We start from the raw sequence: 26,110 nt of genomic DNA on the forward strand, positions 1-26,110 counted from the left end.
CCAGGTAAAAAGTCATTATAATTGTGACTTCATACAAAAAATAACTTTCACTCTAATCAATTTCATGACCAATGCTCTTTTATTTTGGTGATTAACAAAAACAATCCGTTAACAAGTTTAACAGAATAAAATCATTATGCTAAAGGAACAATTTCATTAATAGATAAAAGAACACACATGGGATAGAAATAAGTTATCTTTTGTAAAATATTCAATTGTTTTAATTAAAATCCAGAAAAGCTCACTTGTAAATGAACCTTCTGTCCAAGTAAAAAGTCATTATAATTGTGACTTCATACAAAAAATGACTTTCACTCTAATCAATTTCATGACCAATGCTCTTTTATTTTGGTGATTAACAAAAACAATCCGCTAAAAAGTTTATTAGAATAAAATCATTATGCTAAAGGAACAATTTCATTAATAGATAAAAGAACACACATGGGATAGAAATAAGTTATCTTTTGTAAAATATTCAATTGTTTTAATTAAAATCCAGAAAACAGTGTGTTGATTTCTACAGGTGTTTCAAAGTTTACAGAACAATAATACTTGTCCCAGAGGTTCACAACCCCCAACTTTAATCGATGTGACAGTTTCCCATCTGCATTGTTCCTCTCCATGTCTGAGATTGCTAGTATTTCTGTATTGCTATGCTTTGGTAGGACACCTTCAGCTGTAGCAATGGTCAGATGAGCAGTACTGCCTTTAGGGTAGCACAATTTGTCTTTTAGTCTGCCATCAGTATTTTCTTCTGGTTTGTCATATATCATAAGCAATTCTTCAGATGACAATTTTATTCGAGCAGCCACTACAGCTGATGTGACAATCATTCCAGTCATGGTTATTTTGAAGCTTTTGCCGCAAGCTTCCTGCACTTCTGTGCTCTGGTGGTATTCCAACCTTCTCACGGTACCACTTTTCGGGCCTCCCAAGAACTTGGCTGTGCAATGGTACAGAGAATGGGGCATCTCGGACAACCTGAAGTACTCCAAAAACTCCTCCACACTGCAGTCTATGATAAAAAATAAAATGTTTAATTGTATAATACAGATGAAGTTATGCTTTCAAACTGAAAGTCAGATGAAAACTTTATTTTATCTCAACCTTGATCAAAAGATACAATAGTATTAAAGGTGACTTCAAATATTGATCTTCCTTCATTCGAATATCAAAGGGGGCTAATTGTATTATATTTCTTGATGTGTTGGGTATTACCTTTATCTAATACAAAGGAGCAAAATCCTGGAACATTTTTTATACAATCCCTCAAGGTGTTGCAGCATTTGTTGTAAACCATTGTACTGTCAGTTCTGTTCAAAAACCAAGCATAATAGAATGGAACATAATCTTCAAAAGCTTTGATCTTTTTTCGTATTGTGTTTTCGTCAACATCATGAATATTCCGAGATGCTAAAAGACTGGGATTATTTCTCCAGTCTAATTTAGGTTCCACAATCACTGTACGATAAAGATGCTGCCTAGCTAGATCCATGTAAAATTTCATTTCCCAGCGTTTGACATTGGTATTATCAATAATGATTACATTGCTGTCTTTTCTTACCGCTTCCTCTGCAAGTCTCTGGCAGTACTTATGAGCACTTTCCAAATCATCGGCACTAAAATGGTATTCCCCCTCTCTCATGAAGTAATTGTCAGCACTACACAAAACAGCAGAGGGATAAACTTTCTGTATGGCCCTTGCAATGGTAGATTTACCAGATCCAGAAACACCCCTCATTATGAATACTGTTTTAGATGATTTTATATATGTTATTGTTTTTGGATCTCTAAGAAATGGAAAATCTAAAGAAGGATCTTTCGTGGAAATTGTCACCTCCGACAAAGATGAAACAAGTGAGTTCACTGTTGGTTCTATAACATCTTCTTCCTTAGTTGGAAAAGAAAAAGAAACATATTATAATAGAAAGTCAGGAAAATAATTTAGGTTTTATAGATTTTATAAAAAAGTAATTGAGTAAATAATGTTCATAATTTTAATTTGAAACATGTTCTGTTGGATATATAATGCCGTGTATAATAATGTAGCCATTTTATGTGAATTTTAACTACAAATATTAAAATTCAAATGTGTCATTATTTAAATGGCAGCCAGTTTTAAGGATCCAAGCAGGTAACTGTCTGGTACAAGTGTCGTGGGGAAAACGATACTCATAACGTTCTGTCTATAGCTGTCCCTGGTTCAATCAGTCTCAGTCTGCAGGATATGACAATTTTATCTATCATGATAATGACGATATATCGTAAACAACATCTTGAGCTTTGCAAGCGTATCGAGTTCGTGAAGCTCATAGAGGTTTTTTTTAACAGTGGTCAAGTCCCGTGGTCTGTCAATGTAAACAAACTTAGCTGTCATAGTTACCAGATTTGTATATTCAGTACTCTCGATTGGTTGATTTCCATCTACACTTGACCTTTCATCATTTTTAGTGTTTGTTTCATCCAACCCCTCATATTTGTCACAACAACTACGACAGCTTGATGAAAATATGTTACCCATTTTTTACTTTTTTTTTTAATTCGAAAGTAGAGTTATAATAGGTGAATGTCAAACCCGATATTAATTGGTTGGTAATAACGTGAATACCCTCAAAAGTCCGTAAAGGAAACGATGTGATTAACTGATGAACCAGTAAGGAATTTATCACATGATATACATGTATTCCTAAATTAATTTATTAAGTATAAAACCGCGCGCAAATTTTTGTGGCAATTAACTTTTTTTGTATGGACGCAACTGTAGCTCCACGGTCCGCTAACCGAAATTTCCCGTGTAGCTACAGTTCTGCAGGTAATATAAACCAGTCAAACTAAATTTAGTACCGTCAATAAATAACATGTTCTATTATACACCTACGGAAGGGGAGGGGTTCCAGGGCAGGCCCAGAAATGTATATAGGGGGGGGGGGGGGTGAGGGGAGGGGGTGTTATGGCCTATTTCTTGCTAAAAATTGAATTCTTGTAATTTTCAAACCATTAGATATTAAAACATCGTTTTAGATACATGTATATTTTTGGTATGTTTTAACCGACAATTGACAGCTCTTTTTCATTATCGTAATATATGTATAGTACATCGCATATAGAAACTAAAATGGACCGCATTTTCTTTGGTACTTTCAGCAGTAAACTACAACAATGTGACTGTATAATTAATTGAACAAGCAAACCTCGCTTGTGCCCCAATCATACGTCATTTAAATTTATTAGACTGTATACTAGTGTATAGTGTTTAGTACAAAATCAATACTCAGTGTTAACACAGGGAAGGACACTGAAAAAATGTGCATATTGTAAAATAACCAGGCGCGTCCATGCATATATTTGTTCATTATATTTTTTTTAAATATATGTATATGGGGGGGGGGGCGGGGCGGGGGGGGGGGGGGCTATATGTTACCATGTTATAATTATTCTAAGGTGTATGTCTTCCAAATAATAAAGAAATTGATTCAAAATTGAATTAGTTTAGGATTAAAATGTGCAACCAACGGTGCAGACAACGAGAAACACAGTTTAATCAGAAAAGTCCAACATTGGCTCAGACGAGCTAAAACCATAAACGGGAATTAAAATGAGGTTTTCCATATTAATAAATTAAATGTCTGGTCCTACAGCTTTTTTAATTTCTCTTAGATTGACCAAATCAATTAATTTATAAACAAAAGTCATAAGCTAGTAAAATTATACGTACCATATCTGTAGATATGTGAATGTTAGTTCCAGATCCATTTAATCTTCCTTGTGCAGTATATAACCGTTCATGAAACATGTTCTACAAATGGATTATATAAGTATGTATTATTTATAGTCAACTGTTTTCCGGGAAGCTTTTGACAATTAATGATCTATATTTACATTCCCCAGTGTCTTTGCCTGTGATAACACTACGTATCGATTTTGTACTATAAAACCCATAACTACAAATTGGGGCGCCAGCGGGGTTTTCTTAGTTATATTTAAACAGTTAATCGTACAATGGCTTAAAATTATATTAATATAAGTAATAAGGAATCATTCTTTGAATATTATGAGATGATAATTCCGGTCGGGACGTGATCAAATCTATCATAAAGCCCTTCGGGCTTTATTGGATTTGATCACGCCCCGACCGAAATTATCACCTCATAATACTCAAAGAATGATTCCTTATTCCTTATGTAATTTACTTTGCTCTGTGCGTGATGTTGAACATGTCGTAAATTTTAAAAATGCCCTGATAAATAAAACATGCACCTTCCATTTCAGTACTCGTCTAACACACCTGCTGTATTGGCGGGTTGTTTGTTTTGGTTTTTTCGGTTGTTAGGTTTTTTGTTCAAATTGTATACCGGCCTATTGACGTAACGCTCGAGTGTAGAATTATATAAGACAAGAATTTTACTTTATTTCTATATCACATTCATCTTGCTATATAATATATTTGTCGAAGGGAGTTGTGTTTTTAAAAAAATCGATGAGCTAACCAAATTATAGCGTGTAGCGCCGGTAATAATAATTGAACCCCCTCCCCCGCCCATATCTCATGCTGCCCCATGTTTATCATTTTATACTGAAATGTCCCTATTACTGTAACTTAAGAGAATATTAAACCGTCTGTCTTTAAATGAATTCTATTATTGTCAACACAAAATGTAAAGGATTTGTGCAATTTAGGTAAATATATTAAGAATGCTTTTGTTATCAGAAAACTTCATGTATAAACTTGCCTTTTTCAAGTGACCAGTGTATGTACTGTAACATGTGTATATTAATTGTGTATGTCTATGAGCTGTACAGCTGTTGACCAATAAACAATACAATATATACTGATAAGAGATTGCACATTGCTAATTACCTCCAGTTTGTCCTTTCTTTTCTCTTTCCATTTGCATAGGACTGTGTGTATGACTAATTATGTCGTGCGAATACATGTTTAAAAACCCAACAATAAACAATGTTAATTAACTTCCTACTTCCATAATTTATATGACAACCAATGAAAGGTCAAAGCGCGGGAAAATTTGACAAGAAAAACAGAGAGAGAGCGAGAGAGAGATGGTCCAAGTAGCGCAGATGACAAAACACTCGCTTCTAACCGCTAGGACCTAAGTTCGACCACTACGATCGACAGTGGTTGTATGTGAGAAGGTATGGTGGTCGCCAGTTAGGACTGACACGTGGGTTTTCTAGGGGCACTCCGTCTTCCTCCCATATCAATCATGAATGACCCCTATACTTGTTAATCAATCGCTGTAAAATAAATAAAGTTCAGTTCAAGCTGAGAGAGAGAGAAAGAGAGGGCATCGCCGACTTTCGACTTTCCAAAAAATAAAAAGTAAAACCATACAAAAGTCTTCTCATTTTTAGACAGTGTTAAATATTAACAAATCTACACGACTCAGGAATTTACTGTGCATCCCTTCCAAACCTTTGAAAATTTGCATAATATGGTTGCCCCCTTCCAACACACTTAATTTCAAACAGAGTGTACTTGCTATTAACCTGATAACTATATAATTCCTTTTTACGGCGACCACAAACGAGATCAGCGGGGGGGGGGGGGGGGGGGGGTAACAATCTGAGTTATTCTGATGAAAGACAAAAGGGAACTACCCCCGTCGAGCGCAACCTTTCGCGAATGCCAGCATAGCGTGGCACCTCGTTCAACACAGCTTGGCGCCAAACCCATCGAAGCGGAAATCACGTGATGTAAACAGCATCCTATGCATTTAGAAGCATGTGAACAGTGAAGACCATTCTCCTGAGAAAGATGTCAGACTTCAACAACAACTCGCTGTCGGCTGGACGAGGAAAGGCATTGATAAATGCAATTACGTTTATAAAAACAATTGAAAGAAGTTCTCCAGCGAAGGTAAATTTCCCTTGCATTGAAGCAGTTCAAAACTTTCGCCAGCTCACTGACCACTGACGACAAACATGATATCGACATTTCGTCAATCCCGTAATTTGAGTAAAAATATTTTGTTTAAAATTTTGCATGCACTTGAATGCATATTTATTCATATTATCAAAAGTCGCATTAATATACTTTGTTACTGAAAAAAAAACCCGAAAAAAATGGACGAATGACCCTGGAAATGTCAGGAACTAAACTTGTGGTTTCTCGGCTTTTGCTAGACTCTATACTCTGTCTCATGATACCTTTGCATAACATTTTGCTTTTTAGCCCAATGCATGATGCACCATTATTTTCTCCTAATCAAAAGCATCACTGCTACTTGAAAACTGTGCTTTACAAAATCTTTGAAAACTGATGCCTTGAAAATTGATAAAACTACTGCATGTCACTGTTATTAACTTGTTTAAGCTGTGTAGTTAACCTTTTGCCAATTGACCTTGTAGGAGACTGCCCCCCTCACCTGTATCTGTGACCGGAAGGTGATGACAGTTCTGTGCAGATCCTGTGGCATGACATTCCAGGGTCGAGTCCGACAAAGATGCTTATTCCACCCAAACAGTATTCATCTCATGGACCTAGAATGCTGTCCAAACTGTCGAGCAACCCAGATCAAAGAGTTCACAGAAACAGAAGAAAAGCGCAATATTTAGTGGTAAGTCAAGAGATGGACTGTATTGTGCACTTGTTTGGAGGCAAGATTATGTTTAGGACTTTTTTTAACATATACCTGGTACCTTGATTATATTATACTTATGTATGTATTTGCACTTGTATACACACACAGAATATCCTGTTAGTCAGATTTTTCTTTTGTAGAAACACAAATGAAATGTAGAGGTCCCACTTTAAAACTGAACGCTACTTGTAAAAGGCATTGTCCGCCCATACCAGTGTTTATTTTTCCTTGTGGATATCCTTTCAATCCATATCTAAGCCGTAGACCTCTCACCATTTCCAAGACATTGGCTGTAGAGGTTTCTCCTGTGTAGATGTACATTTAGTATTGTTGTGTTACACGGTCCTTTGGAATTTTATTATCAAAATATATGCAATAATTTCAAGATCGGACAAAATCCGACAAATGTCCACAAAAGAAATACTATAGGTCTATTATAAGGTTTAGGTATGAAATTGATTGTAAGGAAATCAAAGGGCTTACATTCCCACTTACTGGTGTCAATTATGAGTTCATAAGTTTATGAGTTCAGCTTTAATATAAGCATGGCCTACTATCAAATAATGTTATTCCAGGAAAAGACTTAAAGTAATGAAAAGAAATGTTTGGATGCCCACTGCCACTATATATGCTCCCCAAATCTTACTTGCAATATTCAGACTACACAACTTGGATTTGTTTTAATAGTTGTAAAATCACTCTTAGTTCCCTTGATATTGATTATCTCTTAGTGTAGACTTGGATAAGTGATAAAGCATTGGAACTTTGTGAAGATAGAAAGTCGGCACATATCAATTTTAAAGAAAATTCTAAGACCTTCCGTATTTTTGGATAAATGATACAGGTTTTTATTTCTTTTTCAGGTTCCTGAAACTTATGGATAGTGCTACTTTCTTTATAGCTGTGATCAAGTTTATCATAGAGTTAGCATTATCAGGGACTGCATTTCCATTCTGCTTGCATTCCATGAAAATGCTGCATGCATCTGTAAATATAACTCATGATGTCCATTGTAAATTGTATTAACTTTGTGAAATGTTCATATGGAGTTGAACTGGGATTTTTTTTATATCATTTGTCATAGTAGTGCAACCATGTCAGTTACAGTCAAAGACTTTTTAAACCCACTAGTTTGATTTTTTAATAATATGGAATTTTTGACTACTGGTATTCCTTATTTAAAAAAAAAATGAACATACCCCCAGTAAACTAAAAACCCACCCATTTGCAAATACATGTATAAAATTGAAATAAACTTATAGTTTATTGAAAAAATTATGAAATCTTCATAAGTGCAGTATGATATAGACCCTATAACTACTGCATTGATCTTTTGCAGATCAAATTGGCATTGTTTGGTAAAATGTAGTGTTACACAGCATTAACCGGTATTAACTACCAACCAAAACTTAGTCAAACTATTATACCGGTAAATTTGCTGTGCAAAAAAGCAGTGCTGCAGTTACAGTGAAAGATTGAAGTTTAGGATTGTAAGGGAAAGGAAAACATTATACTCCAACAAGTAATGCGGGGGTTGATATTTTTAACCAATCTCAATCAGTTCCTTAGTTTGTCAGTCCTGATTTTATCAGCACAACTCCTGTTAAAGGGATATGTTTATGATTTTGGTCAAATTATATTTTTTGATTTTAATTGTTTACAATTCTTTAGTACATGTAATACATTTCTAATGATCAACCATATTTTGAGTGCCAGTTGAAGAGATATAGGCGAGAAACAGAGTTCACAATTCTTTATTATGGAAACAAGGCTTGTGCCATGTTTTTGTTTAATTGGTTCAATATATTGCTAAAAGTTTTTTTCAAGCTGATTTTTCTATCTGCTAATTCGTTTTGATCATAAATAAACAGTTCAAAGCGTTTGTCACATTCATCTTAGATCTAAACCTGGATTTTTACTTTCAAATCTCAAATGTAAACAAAAAACATGACCTGAGCTTTGTTTACATAACAAATAATTGTGAGCTCTCTATTCCATTTATACATGTAACTCAACAACACTTAAATTTTGGTTGACTATTAGAGTGCCTTACTGAGGCAGTGTAAACATTCAAAATGGAAAAATAAAGACCAAAATCATGACCATGCCTCTTAACCACAGAGAGGAATTTACAATAGTATATTTTATGAAACTTCTGATGATAATGACATATTGTGTCGATGTTAATATTAAATTTAAAGTTAATTATAATTAAAGTTTTAATTACCAGTAAGATTGTTTTGGGAAGTTTTGCCTCAAACAAACTTTAAAGTCTGGCCATCCAGTATGTATTAAATATACATGTATAACTGACACAGTTCATTTGAGTAGTGAATCTGCATATTTTTTTTTAGAAATTCAGGTTTTAATTTTATTTTTTTGTTGGGGGGGGGGGGGGGGGGTTGACAAACAACAAAGGTACTGTTCACAAAACTTTTCAGTGATAACTTTATTGGGATATTTAAAAATTGGGAAACTCCAAACTATTTATTGAAAATATGTACGGTAGATGATATGCATTGTAGAATTTAGGTAGCTGTGGAACTGGAAGCACTCAAGTTGGCCTTCATGTGTCCTACAGTGAGATGTGGTAGCTTAGTGTAAATTAGTTTAGTCCTATAATGCTTGTACTTTTTTAAATTTCTTTTTGACTGATTAATGTCGCCAGAGACCGGCAAACTCAATGATTTTGTTTTTTATTTTTTTTTCTCCAGTAACATGATTAACAGTGTAGTAGTTTGCACCATTTTGTTTAATTAATAGTTGATAGTGCACCATTTTGTTTAATTAATAGTTGATAGTGCACCATTTTGTCTAATTAATAGTTGATAGATGTACAGAAGAAGTAGCAGTTGCCTTTATACATGTATTATGTATACTTTGTTTCTTTTTGTATGTGATGTAGGAAAATAACATTTTCATTGGATTCACTTAATATCATGTACTTTTCATCCGATAACACAGAAAAAAAAACTTAAGGATTAGAACCAGACCAAAAGTTGCGTTGAATTGTGTTTATTTAATCAATGAATGGTGACAGTATTTTCCATTTTTAATAATCAAATTTTAAATTGTCTAATTCTTGTGTCAAGAATTGAACAAATTCATCCCATTTTCTCCCTGATTGCTTGATTATTTAGAAAACTACCTGGTATTTTCATCACTACCTTTGACTTTATCTCTGTCATTGTCATTTTCTGACATATTTGATGTATGTAGGTTTATGTATTAAGGCGAATAGAATGCTCAAACAATGAGTTATCGTTAAAATAGTTGCTAAACTTTACATATACTCTGTTGGTTTTTACCAAGAGAGATGCCTTAATAAACTTGTTAATAAAACTGTTTTCTTTAAAAGTAACAACATTGTTTCTTTGTTCATTCCACATTTCATTAACAGTTTCTGAGGGAGTAAAATGGGCAATTTATTGTCAATTTATAAACTGGGCATGGGTCAATTAATACTAAATTGAGAGTGAGACAACAATGAAGACTTTTCTACATAGTTGATTTCATTAGCTTTTGTAAAGTTCGCAGATCTTTATTTCTATGTAGTGTAACCAGTATTATAAGCTGACACTGGGAAGGTTACTATTAGTAGGGAAATGTTCAAGCCTCTTGAAGAAAATCATTGAAGGAGGTGCAATTCAGTTAGCTTTCTAAAAGGACCAAGTCATGTACTCCTCAAATTTCTGCAATCTTTAGCCCCTGTAAGTGTCTACACAACAAATATGACTGACACTGGTCAAAAAATTTGATTTCCCATTAGAGGCACATAGTACAATGTTACTGGAAATCTTGATTCAGAAGTAATGTAAATTGTTAAACCCTTGTTTATAATTCTGCAGAGCAACTAACATATGATTACAAACCATCTGTCAAACACATAGCATTAGAGCTGAACACTGCTCTTAAATAGGCACCGTTACACAGATAACTGGTATATAAACCCTTCGATTTCGTTACACCCAATTGCACACCTGAAACTCGTCGCCGACATGTAATATTCCTCTCGTGGTCTTTGGATTTTATGCATTTAATTCTTATTTTATATGCATATTCCGTTTGTAAATTATATTTTGACAGTTTATTTGATGTTAGTATTCTCCTGGCTTGAAAAAAGTGTGTAAAACTTTATACATGTAATTTCATTGCGATCGAGTAATACGGCAAGGCAAGATGTACGTCCACACAGGTGAGACCTCTACAGCAAAATACTTTAAACTGCTATGAGGTTTGCAGCTTATATAGGGGTTGTAGGGATAACGGTGGTGAGAGAGAAATATGGCAGACAGTGCCTATTTACGAGCAGTGTTCAGCTTTAAGGTTGAATTCGTGCCGTTCTTTTTTGCCATTTAAAAATGAATGTATATAAAAGAGAACAACAAAGATTTTTCAAAATGAAATGTATTTATGAAGTCATGAACAACAAACAAAAGTGCATAACTTACAGTAACTGTATATTGCAGGATGTATATGAATATGGTTTATGGTTTCTCAGAAATGTATAAGATGTGCTTGACAATCATTAACAAAAAGATGCTTCCCTGAAAAACATCACACTCATTTACTGGGGTATGATAAATGATACGTTCCTGGTAATGTCCTGGTTTTCAAAAGATGAAAGACTTTGGAGGAATTTTTTTGCCAGAGTTTTTTTTGCCAGAGTTTTAAACAGGTGCTTCTCGGGGCTCTATAAGGATTTCATTTACTCCTACGTAATCAGGTTGTGTGGTAGCATAAATCACAGCATTGGCAATGTCTGAAGGCTCCAAGATCTTGCAGTTACTGCTTCCATCATAAACTGCTTTTGCCTGGAATTGAAATTAATTCCATAACAATGGTTTAAAATAGGCATGCCTGATAACTTGAAAATGAAGTTATCTGAAAATCAACTTCTCAAAATGCCCTGTCTTTCCTTAAAACAGTGTTACAGTACTGGTATATGTAAAACTAAGGATCATTATCTCTTTAGCATCAGACTCGAGAAGTAAGCATATCTTAGATGGTTTCTGAGGCATGTTCTGCAGAGTAGGTGCTTGCAAGTGTTCACCATAATTTATGTTGAAGAGACAATAAAATTTTGGAAAGTGCCTCCAACGTTAAGCAATGACCCTACCTCTGTATCGGTGGTGTGAGACAACAGTTCTGTCTTTACATCTCCTGGCTGGATACAAGTGACTCTGATTCCTTCACCGCTCACTTCCTGTCGCAATGCCTGAGAGAGTCCTTCTACATAAAACTTAGTACCTGAATACACAGCAAGACCAGGAAACCCCTGTAAGAAATTCAACAATACTGTAAATAAATTTTAACAGTTTAGTGCTCATCTATCTTGTTATCTGATACATTTAAAAAATCTCCTCCAAGCCATTAGACTTATAGAGGTTAGAGCTCATTTTTTGTCTTCGTAATGCTAAGCAGATGTGAGTCATCAACTCCCCCTGGATGGGCCCCTAGTACATTGAAGGTTAGCCTCCAGCTTAATCTGCCACCAATATTAGCTGGGTGGACTGAGACAATGTAGATTAAGTACATGTATATCATTCAAGAATTCTACGCACAATGTCCACATGGATTTTGATCCAGCAACCTTTCTGTTACTGGCCCAATCTGAGCTAGAAACCAGTAGCTATGCCTATTTCTGACCACTATACTGCATTAGTTTATATATATAAAATGACTTTCAACTTAAGTTGGCTGAGTAGACTACCTGTTGACCATCATACCTTTCTTCCAGCATCAGAGGAGAGATTTACTATATGGCCTGAATTCCTCTTCAGCATTCCATCCAACACACCACCAATGCAGTTTGTTATTCCCTAAAATATCAGTTGAAAATACATGTAATGAAAATATTAGGAGGAAAAATAAATTTCTGAAACTGTGTAACAAATTTCTGTCTTCCTGCTTTTAGTCTTATGGTGGAATAATTTTGTACTTTCATTAAAAAAAGGACTTTAAAATAAGCCCAATTTTAATGGTGGGTATCATGTATAATGTCTGCATATATCTGTAAATATATCCCCAAGGTACAATTTTATTCTCAATTCTGACAGACCATTTTTTGGTACACACAAGCCAGATTATGAAAAATAAATACAAGCTCAATCTAAGAAAAATTAGAACTTCCATCGGCACCTTGGGTTTCACATCTTCGCTAGCCAAGAGTTTTCGGTCCACTACGCTCCCCATAAACCCTTGGCTCCCCATAAACCTGTTTATGGGGAGCGAAATCGACCGAAAACCCCTGGCTAGCGAAGATGTGGGTTTCGGTAGTCCTATGGAAGAGATTTGATTGTTGTTTGATTTTCCATGCGACGTATTGAAAACTGAAAAGCGAATGGAAGTTCTAAGTTTAATTAGACTGATACAAGCTCACCTTGCAGTTAAGATCAATTTGTCTCTCCCACTGGTCTTCTTTCAAGTTTTTCATCATGGTGTAGTACATGACTCCTGCATTGTTTACCAATATGTCAATTGGTCCCAATACAGACTCGGTGTGTCTAACTAATTCTTTGACCTTCAGTATAAAATCATAAGCATCTCATGAATGACAGAATTTTATAATTATGCATTTCGAATGATAGTAGCTTAAAAAGTATTGTTATCTTGATACATTTTCTTTTGAATGAATCATGAAAACACTAGAAGTAAACTAAATCTGTCAAGCATCCATCGTTTAATTTCTCATCTGACTGGCAACTCAAATTTGGATAATTATTGACTTACCTCCTCTCTGTTCGTCACATCGGTTTGAATGCAAACAGCGATGCCCCCCTCTCCCTCGATCTGTTTCTTGAGATCCTCCAGGCGCTCTATTCGTCGAGCTGCTAGCGCTACCTTTGCTCCCTCTGATGCCAGTCCTTTGGCTATTGCCTCGCCTATACCACTGGATGCTCCCGTGACTATAGCTACTTTACCACTTAGTCTCTTGCCTGAAAATCATACATTTTAAATTATATCGTTAAAAGTCCATAGAGTTTGGATTATATTAGCTCTGGAATGTACAAGTCTTTGTATATGTTAACAATGTATTTTTTGTAGTCATTTTTAATGCCCAAGCAAAACTAGAGTGTCATTTGTCCAGTTACAAGCATGAAACAGAGTTGATAACAATCATTGCTTTGAGTTGTACAAGAATTTATAATGCCTATATAAATTAAGATTCATGAAAATACATGTAGTATATTCAGTTTTTACCTTAAAAGAATATACCGGTAAACGAAAACAATGTAAAATGAATGAAGAGTCTGCATATCTGATGAGTGTCTTAAAACAAAGCATCAGAGAACAAAAAACCGATGACCTAAAATATTTTTTAATTTTATCCATATAATTTGTTAAAGATCTAATTTATTATAACCATAGTCAGATATCGTAGTCACAGGGTCTATTAAATGATTGGCAAGCTGAAATCCAACGCGTATTTATATCTACTGAAGATCTTAGTGCCTATCAGCTGCTGTCAACATATGACGTCTCTTTAATTTTTAGTAATATAGACTATTGTAATCACAACATTTATAGTAATGCATGTAAACATTACATGCAGCCATCTCATATCAAATTAAAGTTCAGTCACAAGTTCAAAGAGGAAAGTTAATACATGTATAATGCAAGATTAATTAAATATTTACTACATATTTTACCAGTGACATGTGCATTGCTCATTTTTGCCAGTAAATAATTTTAGAGTGATCTCCTCTTGAGTTGACTGGTTTTAGAGTTATCTACCCATGAAATGAAGAGTTATTCCCTCTTGCTCTGACTAACAGATCATTCAGTGTGTTATTTTGAGTCAACAGTAAAGACCAGAAAGACTCTCCTCTTATTTAAAAAAAAAGTGTAGAGAGACCTGTTAATTGATATACGGATATGATCCTGATTTTGTGTGTAATTGTAAATATTTAATATATATATGAAACATAGCACAGGAAAGTTGTTGCTGACATTTTATAGAGAAGTACCTCTCACTGTGGTTTTGGATGCCAATGGTGTAATTATTTTCTGTCGAGTTAGCTGCAGGAAATAATGACTAAGCATGGCGCTGTCAGTGTAGGGAAACTCCATCTGTAGGGATTTTTGGGCTCTCTGGAAGTTGTCTGTTTTGTAGGTACTCAGTTTGGAGAAAAAGTCTGATTCACTGTGGGAGAGAAAAGTCTACTTTAAAAAGCCTTTATTTGTTGAAAGTGCACTGCAGTAATTGTCTCAAAGTAAAAATATTTTCTTGCCCGGTTGATATTTTTTATCTTACCTTGCATAAGATTCCACTATTCTCTGCAGATTTTTATGTACTTTACCCGTGATAGCATCTTCTTTCAGTACCCTGATAAAACAATGAAATACAGGTGTATACCATACTAAAATAAATGGCATTTCAGTATTTCCACCCCAGGGTCACAGTTTTAATTTATTCTATCTATTTTTCCTTTGCATGTACATTACACAGTAATCTAAACCACCTATGTGGTGAATATACATACTGTAAATTCCTACAGTAATTAAACGCGAGGAATTATTATCTGCATAAAATCAAGAGAGGCACTTCTCGCGAATTTTAAAATCCTGCTTTTATTTTTTTCGGACAGATGTAACAATCTGGAATTATGAAAATAATTCAGCGTTAGCGATTTTATACTCTCACAATTTGGTGCAAAACCTTTGAATCGCGGGTACTGCATTTGAAATTCAGATGGTGATTTGGTATTGAAGCATCCAATGTCTCTTAAAATGATGGTAAGTAATAGTACCTTTCTTTCCAGTCTTTAAAGCTGATAAGTTGAATAGGATAGCCATGGGCATTCATCCACTCAAACACCCATCTGTAATTATACATTCCCCAATTACCACTCCTCATTTTAGAATATTAAGTTTTATATCTTGTATAATAAAAAATTGAACTTTACCTTGACTGCAATGGCTTGTCATTAACAACATGGAAAGTTTTCCCCAGAGACAGAGATAGATTGTAAGTCATTCTGACAATAAACTCTGCAGCAAAGTCTACTGGTGTCATCTCCATTTCCCAGTCTACAATAGGAGCAAGTCCTAGTCCTACACAAGCCTGCAGGATCATCAAGGTGAAGTCCTGGGGGTTCCAGTGAGCACTGACCCTGTCTCCACTCATGTTACCTGGTACAAGATATCAAATTTAAGTCTGTACCCTCTATTTCAATTAGTGTTATTAGTGCTTTGTTCAGAATATGATTTTCTCTATCAAAGGCAACCCAAACTCAAGAATGGCATGCTTTTATACCCAGCCTGTATATGGCTGCTGGGATCCCCCTCTTTCTGGCGCTGGTGATGATCTGCTCTGCTACCCATTTGGACTGTGAATATCCATCTGTCAGTTTGTCATTTAGGTCTGATATGTCAGCTTCTTCCTCACAGTTCTGCATTCCATTGGGAAATACAGCATCAGTGCTAAAAAGTCACAATGCTTTATGAGAAATAGATAGTAGTGCTATCATAAACCACATAGCTGAAAACCCTTAGTCATGTACTGGTAATGCATATATTTAATGATCATGGGGACAGTTTACACACTGAAATTTCCTCTGTTTCAGATATTATTGATGAAATATTCATAATTTGCATTCCCCAATGAGATTCTGAACCTTAAGTTTTGAGGGAAAAATGTTTGAAAGTTTTGAAAACATGCTACTGTTTATAAGCAATGTTTATAAAAATGATGGTTAGTTTCCTTCACAATAGTGTGAAAGAGCCAAACAGAATGAGGCAAGAATTAATCCTGAAACCAAGAATTGTTAATTAAGTTGGCCCATGATTAGTTATTATATGCAAGACTTGCTATAGGTTTCTGATGATATGCAAACAGAAGTATTTAGTGTTCTTGGAGCTATTTTTCTACAAAGGAGATATACCGGTATATATATTGCATGTAGGTATTTAAAATTTAACTAGAAACAACCCTTTGTAAAATATAAAGCTGATAATTCACATGTCTATTGAAATGGAAAAAGAGAAGAAATCATACTTTTTAGCGCTTGGAATATATTGTCAAGGTATACACATCAGTGATTTTTTAAAAATCTCGATTGAAAATTTCTTTATTTTTTTGGTGCATATTATTCATAGAAACACCAGTTTTTTTCAGCATTTTTCACCCCACCTTTTTGGGTACGTATAATGCACAAGTGCGTGCTATTGTATACCTAATATAATGGATAGGTTTAATCTTTCCTGTACAAGCAAACTGGACAACATTAGCAGTTCCTCTCACATTGGCTCCATGTAAAGCCTATTAAAAAACATGCACACTAAAAAATGAATTCAGACACGTGGCATATTTAGACTTTGCTCTTTAAAAGACAGTATTTAGAAGAATTTACATAGTACATATTGCAAGTAACCTAAGATGTGATCTTTGCTTCCTGACCCCCAAAAGCCAGAATTTAGACCTTGTAATAATAATGAACTTTATCCATGACTTCAGCTTTTCCCTTTCAAAAGTTAGAAGTTACTTCAAATTGCTACACAATATCTATATACTTATCAGTGTTCCTTTAAACTATTCTGAAGAGTTCAGTCAGATTGGATTGATGATGGAAGCCATTTTCTCCTCTCAAGACCGTATGCTAAGAATGCTTCCTTTGTTGAAATCAAGTACAAAGTCTGAGTTTCTGTAGTTATAGCATTTATTCCTATAGAAGTTTGTAACTTACACTGTAGGGATAGACCAGATTAACGGCGGCGGCTGCGTGGATGATAAAGTCTGTGTCTGTACATAGGTAGTTGAAGTCATCATCATTCATACCAAGGTTCACTAGAGCTACCTCACCTGTCAATGGTATCAAAAGTTATATCAAATGTTCAAAGTTCAAGCAGTGAGGAAGACCTACCATACTTAAAACTACACAAAGTATAAGCAGAATATATACTATATACTGGTTATTTTTTCCCTGTGCTATTTTCACCTTCTACACTTGCAAACAGTTTTGCCCCATCTTGATTTCGCCCAAACAAAGTTGTGTTTAAGAGAGATAATTTGAGACATTGGAATTCGACCAGTCTTAAATTTGCCTGCTGACAATGAGGTGAAAGGTGCGGAAATAAAACAGGAGCAAATATTTTCTTGCATACAGTACTCTGCCAAAATTGTCCAGTATTGTATGCTTTCAGACTCCTTTTCACTTGCAAAAAAGATTACAAAAACCCAACAGATTTATGCCATATAAACAAATTTTGTGACACATGAAAAATACCTGATATACAGTATTTCAATGAAAAAATTCATCAATGAAAAAATTCCTTTGAATATGGCTGAACATCATTTGTATCTTATCTTATAAACACATTTCTCTACTATACCCTGAACAACATGGACATTGCTCTGGAATAACTTAGCAAGAGCTGTTTGCTCTTTAGTTGGAGAAGCAATGGAGGCCAGAATTCCAAACTGTTTCAATGTGTTCTCCAGTCTCTGTTGTCCAGATAGTCCAGGCACCTCCCGAACTAGACAGGTGACTGAACACTGAAAAGACAAGTCATTGTCAAAATTTTAAATCTTCCAACATGGTCATGATTCTCATCAAATCAAAAACAAGAATTTAACCATTTAAACCTTTGTCTGCAGAAGAAGTTCTTTCAGAAGGAAAGCTCCCAGAAAGCCAGTGGCTCCTGTCAACAGCACTCGAGCTTTCCTGAATCGACTTTTATTATCTAGATTAGATATTCTCCAAAAGGCTCTCAACTGCATATCAATGCTGCAAACAGAACAGAATAAAATAGTTCCCTAGAGATTACAAATAAAGTGCTTCTGTTCTATTACTTTGTTAAAAGTGTCCTAAAAGCATGGTTTTACAGGAAGGCTTGCTTAAAATTGCCTTGAACAAGGCTTGAGATTAAAGCACTTACTTGACTTTTACTTGGCTGTGAACTTGAACTTCATTCTCCAGGTTAACATCTTGAATCTGAGGTGAGTAAACGTCCTCAGATTTGTTTAGTTTTGAGTCGATTAGTTTACTGATGGATGAAATTGTGGGAAACAGAAACAGGTCCTTCACGGCAATGTCAATGTCAAATTTCTCTCTGATGTGATTCAGTAGCTCTGTGGCAAGGAGTGAATGCCTGAAATATTAAAAATATCATCATTACAGTGCATCCCAAAGTTTGTTCCAGAATTTCATTATGATCTGCTGATATATTTCTCAGTGAATAAGCTTTCCAAGCACCTGAAATAGTTGTCTGATTTTTTCTAACAATTATGATAGATAAGAAATCAGATTTATTTACCCCCCTAAATCAAAGAAGCTTTCCTCAGTGTCCACATGTCTGATCTTCAGAACTTTGGTCCACATGGCTGCCACTGATTTCTCGGTCTCTGTTGACGGTAGCAGTCCACTATCAGCATCTCCCTCTGACTCCTTCTCAAAGGTAGGTAATGCATTCTTGTCAAGTTTTCCTGTGGCCTGAACAATGGGAATGCTTGAAAACATGATGAGATATGTCTGATCAAATCAATCAATATTTCTGATACATTCTACAATGCCTTGAATTTTGTATCAAACTTAAATTCTCTTGCAACTGAACACACAGTTACAAGAAAAGCTTGTTCAACAGTAAGTCAACAAATATTTGCTACACAACTCGATTCACCTTCATCGCGATCATCTGAATGCATGAATAGCAGTAGAAAACTGATCTAAAGAACTGTGATTGTTCTCAATTATTCTGCCATAACTTTGCATTTATAGTATATTTTGTGATGATCAAACTTCATAGGCTATGAAACATGTTTCAAATTATGTAAACATAGCAAAGGGAGATAATACAGTATGAAGGTAGAAAGAAGGGGGGTAAATTTATATACCTTAGCAGAAAATGCACATTACCTGGACAGGAAGATAAAGTAGGAGGGGATCATGTAGAATGGCAGCCTCTGTTTCAGAGCCGTCCTGACCTCTTTCTTGGTGGTTTGACCTTTAGGGACAATGTAGGACACCAGAAATTTGTCCTCCCCTTCCGCTCCTTTCACTAGCACCAGAGCAGCATTAATCATGGGAAGTTCCATCAAGGCTGCTTCAACCGCCTTCAATGCAATGAAAACCTCTTTTAACTTTGAATCTTTTCATGTACCATCATATATGACAGCATATTATGAAATCTTATGTTTCATCACCATCATTGTCACTTTCTTATAAACATATTTCATTACTCATACCTGTACTTCTATAGAGTATCCTCTGATTTTGACCATAGAGTCACATCTTCCACATATTTCCAGTCTCCCGTCTGACAACATGTACCCCCAGTCCCCTGTCCTGTATAGCCTGTCCCCACAGGATGCTGGCACACTCTCCGGCCTCTGGATAAACCTTGCAGCCGTCATCTCAGGTCTCTTCAGGTAACCCCGTGCCAAAGTGGGCCCCCCAACATATATCTGAAAGTTCAGTTGAATTTATGTTATGAAAAATAACTCATTGAATTACAAACTAAGTTTGAATCAGTTTTCTGGGATAAAGTTAATATGCTTATTAGATATTGGTAAGTGAAAAGCAGCAAGCTCTAACTACCCCTGTTATCTTTGGATTATAACTTAAGTTTAAACCTATGAAAAACTTAAAGACATACTGATACAGTTTAAAGTAAAAATATTTTACTTTTCAGATAATTCTCTTTTTCCTTTTATTCTCTTAAATACTGAGGATACATATTCTTACCTCCCCTGATGATCCCACTGGTTGGGGTTTTCCCTCCTCGTCCATGATGACAATAGTAACTCCAGGAAGGATCCGACCAGCTGGGCAAAATTTCCTCTTTTCCAAAGCATCCTATAAATAAAACCAATGGTACATGAATATGTAAATGTAAACCATAAATGAAATGAGATATTCTAATACAAACATATTACAGCTCTCTCTCTCTCTCTCTCTCTCTCTCTCTTAGATATTCCAATACATACATATTACAGCTCTCTCTCTCTCTCTCTCTCTCTTAGATATTCCAATACAAACATATTACAGCTTGCTCTGTCTGTCTGTCTGTCTGTCTGTCTCTCTCTCTCTCTCTCTCTCTCTCTCACCTTGTGATCTGTGAAGTACTGGGACAGATCCTCACAAGCTACATCATGACACTCTGATATACTGTAAAGATTGATGAACCGGATCCATGGCAACAGATTGATACATCTCTGCATCAAGGCTGTGGTAACAACTTCTCCACAAAACCAAATCTGTCTATAAGGAAGAAAGGAAGCATTTAGATTCATTTTTTCTTTCTCTGTTAAAAATGCTAGAAGATATTAAAGCATAGAACTCACTTGAATGACTTAAACATGTCCTTGAGTTGTAGGCCGGGCGAGTTGAGTATGGCCTCTAGGAGCGAAGGGGTGAACAGCATGCGGGTGATGGCGTGGTCCTTGATGAACTGACACAGAAGGGGCGGGTCATAGATCACCGTGTTAGGAATAACGTACATCGGAATCCCTGTACCAAACATAAAAACAGAACATGTCATAGTTATTCAACTTAATTCAATACATAAAATCCCTTCCTAGATCAGAAACAAGCATTGCATTTAATCCAATTTGCCAGTGGGAAATTTTTGATTTGAATTCATAGATAAACACAGATCAAATACAGTAAAATTGTTTTAGAATTCTTACTTTATTATTACAATATTATTTCTTGACTGATGACTGATTCTATGAAATGGTATTACATGTTTTCAGAAACAAGATTTTTAACAATAAAACAAACAAATCCTTATTGCAGTTGTTTAACAGCCAAGGCACATTATGTGGACAACTAAGTGGGATGATATGTTTACCTTTCAGTAGGGGCCTCAACATTTCCCAGGTGAAGAAGATGTTGCAGGCCTCCCTGTCCTCTGTTTCATAGGGAAAAGTCACATGTCTGTGATGATACGAGAACACGGACCCTCTGTGGGGACACATTATACCTAAATCAAACATTAACAAATATTAGAAACATGTCATACAGGGCACTAGCATGCTTGGATGTAAATCTTATAAGAAAAGCAACAGATGAAGATCATACTAGTATATATAATTATATTAATTTTTCTCAATCCTGATTTTTAAAAAATATCTAAAGTGGAGAGTAATGACCAATTCTTTTTACAGATCATTCATATTTTCAAGATATTATTTCATCTAATTTATTACGGTCCTCACCTTTAGGACGTCCCGTTGTCCCCGAGGAATACACGACATAAGCTAGATTGTCCAAGGTCATCTCTAAAGGAGCATCTTTAAAGTCCTTATTTTCTTCCTGCTGCCTCTTCTGCCAACCATCATCCAACAGAATGATATTCTTTACTCCTGATAAAACACCAACATTTATCTGGTATCTTCTCAAAACTATTCTCTCTTGATTTATCTTCAAATGATAATACATTATTTACTGATAAACATCAGAGAATATAGCTCACCTTTTGTCTAAATACTAGCTTGAAACTAAGCTGCTCTACTGTATTTTGTACATGTGAAGTATGTAAAACAGAGAGATCAATTTTTTGAAGAGATAAAGAATTCTTATGATATAAAATGAACCTTCAATGTTGTCTGCAAGATCAGAGGAGGTGACTACAGCTACAGGCTCTGCATCCGTAAGCACGGACTCCATCAACGAGGCCGGATAGCTCACATCAAGGGGCAAGTATGCCCCGCCTAAATAAACAAATAGTGTATAACCAAATTTATTTGCTAAAAAACTACATGACTATTATATGTTTCATGCATACTTTTGCAAATGTTCAGGCTAAACGGGTCCTGTTGAATTCTAGGGATGTTTACCTACATGTAATCGCACATTATTTCAAAGATGCTTATAATATCAGAGTTGTTTCCCTTTAAAGAACTGAATAGTTTTGTGTTAAGATTCTGCATGAAAAATCCATCAATTAATTAGATTAAACCATGTTAAGAATTCAGAAAAGCTAAAGCAACTAATGTTTGCATGCATAATTATCTTATTTTTCATTCCATTATAAACTATACCTGCTTTTAATATAGCAATGTAAGTTACAGAGAACTCAATGCTTTTGTCAAGGTAAATTCCCACGCATGAGTCTGGTTGGACACCGATTCTTTTCAAGGTTTTCGCCAGTACGTCAGAATCTCCATGTAAGTCTCGGAAAGTTAACTGTCTCCCTCCAGGTTCAACGATTGCGATTTTGTCTGGAGTGGCCTCTGCTTGCCATATAAGCATTTCATGAAGAAGTCCTTCATTTTCATAGTCCATTTTGAGATCTTTCAATCAATGAAGAGTATCAATTTGATGCTTAAAAAAAGAGTTTGATGAAAGCAGTATAAAAATTTAACTTCTCAAAAGCAAAAAAAAAAATTTCATTATTTTGATTGCTTGCCTCTTGTTCCAGCATTGGAAATAAAGAAAATCACTTGTCAATTGACTCAGAAAAATATTATTATATGGAAAAGACTTGTTAAAATAACTTGCCCAATGACAAATATTCTTCGCAAAGCACAAATGCAAATTTAAAATTTAATGGTCCCGACCAATGAGCTATTAATTATTTCATGCCCTGTATTTAACATTTAGAACTTATAGTATATACATCACACATAAGAAAGGTACCAATAAATGGGATGATCAGAAAATGCTTTCAACCAAATATATTATAGCCTGACTAAAAATCCCACATGGAGAAAAAAAAGGTACTGCAAAAGATACCTGTTAATTCAACTCTTCCTTTGCTGGGAATAAGAACTTTTCTGGGTCAGTTTCTGCACATTGTCCTCACTATTTATACATGGGGATAAACATTGAATTTTTTGACAAATGTTTCATTCACAATCAGTGATGTAGCTGATGTTGAGCAAAGTCCAATCATAGCGAGATAAAAGGATAAGTGGTGTATCTTGACAACAGGGTGACATCGTCTTGACAGGCTGTGTAAACAGAGTATGTTGTGTTTAGTACCAAGTCTAGAGTACTAAGTCACTGACCCAGTCCAACCTACGTGTACTGTGTAGACGATGTTTATGTTGTGTACTTCCATTAGGATTATCTTTGTCGATCATCAATTTGAAACATCACGTCAAACTAATAGAAGGAAATACTTGAAATACAATTTCATGGATATGAACCATCCACTCTTGAATAAGTCTATTGACAAATAATCCGTTGACTTCTACTTTACTATTGAGCAGGGATTCCATGATCAATGAACATAACACCCTCCATCCTTCCTTCCACTCTTAAGCTCTTCAAAATTGTTGAGTCCGATTTCTGTGAGAGGCTGGATGGTCAAAAAATTGACCATCACATTTTTAGCAATAAACTTTTTATTTATTTATTTTATCAGTTAAGTAAAATTCCTAATACTCTGATATTTTCCTAAATCTCTATACAAAGCTCTCTTTCATAAGGAGATTAACAGTTTAAACACAGCCATGGCCACCCAGCGTCACTTGGTTCAGTAACTGGTGTAATGCATGCCAAATTCATCATCTACCAACATTTGGTACAAGTAGGACTCCTAGAGAGTACCTGCTCATTCAGCAACCAAATCATGATTGGTACATTACTAACTTCATTATCCCCTTGCTTTTTGGTCAAGTAAAAATTAGGTGCATTCAATTTTTAATTTTCAATTTCTTAAGGATGACTAAATGAGAAAAAAATAATAAAACCAATGAATTTATTGCCTCTGAGATCTTACTGCAGAATTTGGTAAAAAAAAAAAATAGCACCTGTAAAAAGGCAATGATAAAACATGTACAGCAAGACTCAGCTGCCAGTCTTATCAGATTTCTATACAAAACTGGTATTATGAATTCAGATACATTAATCCTGAAAGTTCAGTTCAGATAGAACCTATACTTTAAAAGAAGACATATTTTTAAGCACCCCTTTGAAGGAGGGAAGGCATATTGCTTTGTTGCTGTCCATCTGTCTCTCTGTCTGCCTGCCAGTCCAACAGTTTCCGTTCATTTTCTTCGCAGAGTATGCACATATTGGAATGAAATTTGGTATACAGATTTATCATAATAATATCAAGTTCATTTTTGGGTACGAATAAGCAATTTATTACAGAGTTATGCCTCAAGGACTTAAAATAATTCCAATTAAGTTTCTGTTCATTTTCTTCACAGAGGTTGAACTTACTGAAATAAAATTTGGTATACAGATTTATCATAATATCTAGATCAACTTCAATTTTGGGTATGATCGAGCAATTTGTGAAAGAGGTATGTGCCTTGGTCGTAGATAAATTCCAATCATTTGCAGTTTCTGATCATTTTCTTCAGATGTTTCCAAGGGAGGGAGGCAGAAGTGCTGCACAAACATCTCTTGTTAAAGCTAAAGTTGTTCAATAATTCTAAAACACAATTCAAATTCAGCATATGAACCATGATTGGTATAATGCATCCCAATATGTATCATTTAAGCTTCAGAAGGTCTCATGAAATATTGGTCACAGAGAATACCAAGCATATGTGGTATTGTGTCTTCAGATGCCCCGTTCTTGCATTTCTGATCTAATTAGGGCCTATAGATGACCTGTTACTAACAATTTTAACATTCTTACAAACCCAACTTATTTTAAACTAGAACTGTCCTAATGGGACTAATACCCCCGCTAGGCTAATTTCAAATGGGACAAATAATTGAATTGAACAATAATTAAGGTTTGGAACACATACACAAAAAAATTCTAGAGTTGTAAAAAAAATAGTTAACAAAGAAAAATTAAAATCAAAATTGTCAGAATTTCACTGTAAATACATATCTATAACAGTAATACATTTACAAATGTATGTATTTGATGATATATTTTTTTAATTTAATTGATTTAAAGAAAAACCAACAAAATGACAATAACCCCTCCCTTTGCAGTGAATAGAAATACCGGTAGCCAAGCAATGCTCTTCTGTTGATAAAACTTTCAATATCTTTCTAATAAGAGTCTTGACAGATGCAATTAGTTGTTTCAAATTTTCCTCACTTTCTCCTATGGCACAATTGAACTCCATATCAGAAAATTGATCCCATAGGACTATGATTTTCTTTGATGAGCTTGTTAAATTTAATAAACTCCCAAAACATTACCATAATTACCATACTATGTAAGAATATGTAAAAAAGAAAATTTAATATTACAAACAATTTTAAAATTGCCAAAACACTACAATCATATCAGTAATTTTGAATTTCATTTAAATTAATGCCCAATAGGGTCACTTCATCAAATTACTTGACAAATACATTTAAACAACCTCTAAAAATAGTTTAACTTCTTTATCAATAATTATATTAATTATTTCCTTATAATGATGGACCTTTTGGTTTACATGAAACAGTTCTAAAATAGCCCCAAAACCATCACCCATTTTACAGATTATCAATTTCCCCTAAACACATGCTCCATCTGAACCATGGCTCAGATAATGGCTCCCTTGGGACAAATGAATTCAGCCACACTTGTCTTTGATGTTCTCATTAGCTCCTAAGAATTTATCATTGACAAACAAAAACTTTGCATTGTCAGTTGATAGAATA

At 34.9% G+C, this 26,110-nt stretch overlaps 2 protein-coding genes across 6 annotated transcripts; both read right to left on the reverse strand.

Annotated features, from left to right (window-relative positions):
• Positions 1–58: 58 nt before the first annotated feature.
• On the reverse strand, positions 59–4,996 carry LOC105320298 (2',3'-cyclic-nucleotide 3'-phosphodiesterase). Of its 4 annotated transcripts, none has more exons than XM_034444857.2 (4): positions 4,859–4,996; positions 3,716–3,796; positions 1,219–1,891; positions 59–1,015 (listed from the first exon to the last, which is right to left on the reverse strand). In XM_034444857.2, the coding sequence occupies exons 2-4, from the start codon at positions 3,791–3,793 to the stop codon at positions 489–491; spliced, it is 1,278 nt and encodes a 425-aa protein (XP_034300748.2). In that variant the 5' UTR covers positions 3,794–3,796; positions 4,859–4,996; the 3' UTR covers positions 59–488. The 4 variants fall into 4 exon arrangements, with proteins under 4 accessions (XP_034300748.2, XP_065931071.1, XP_011416477.3 ...); XM_066074999.1 differs by lacking the exon at positions 4,859–4,996 and adding an exon at positions 3,880–4,018; XM_011418175.4 differs by lacking the exons at positions 3,716–3,796; positions 4,859–4,996 and adding an exon at positions 2,384–2,549.
• A 5,992-nt stretch (positions 4,997–10,988) lies between these two features.
• LOC105320297 (uncharacterized) lies at positions 10,989–23,437 on the reverse strand. 2 transcript variants are annotated; one of them, XM_020064086.3, is made up of 26 exons: positions 23,279–23,437; positions 22,585–22,867; positions 22,138–22,254; positions 21,760–21,906; positions 21,393–21,524; positions 20,884–21,049; positions 20,647–20,800; positions 20,285–20,395; positions 19,786–20,004; positions 19,457–19,653; positions 18,858–19,049; positions 18,480–18,692; positions 18,187–18,328; positions 17,934–18,096; positions 17,288–17,403; positions 16,778–16,863; positions 15,859–16,025; positions 15,509–15,734; positions 15,353–15,424; positions 14,857–14,928; positions 14,570–14,745; positions 13,332–13,537; positions 12,982–13,122; positions 12,329–12,421; positions 11,719–11,877; positions 10,989–11,413 (listed from the first exon to the last, which is right to left on the reverse strand). In XM_020064086.3, the coding sequence occupies exons 2-26, from the start codon at positions 22,826–22,828 to the stop codon at positions 11,270–11,272; spliced, it is 3,855 nt and encodes a 1,284-aa protein (XP_019919645.3). In that variant the 5' UTR covers positions 22,829–22,867; positions 23,279–23,437; the 3' UTR covers positions 10,989–11,269. The 2 variants fall into 2 exon arrangements, with proteins under 2 accessions (XP_019919645.3, XP_019919646.3); XM_020064087.3 differs by having other exon boundaries at positions 22,585–22,836; positions 23,279–23,431.
• Positions 23,438–26,110: the final 2,673 nt, after the last annotated feature.

This window comes from Magallana gigas, chromosome 2 (assembly GCF_963853765.1).
Source record: "Magallana gigas chromosome 2, xbMagGiga1.1, whole genome shotgun sequence".
In the NCBI taxonomy this organism is placed as follows: domain Eukaryota; kingdom Metazoa; phylum Mollusca; class Bivalvia; order Ostreida; family Ostreidae; genus Magallana; species Magallana gigas.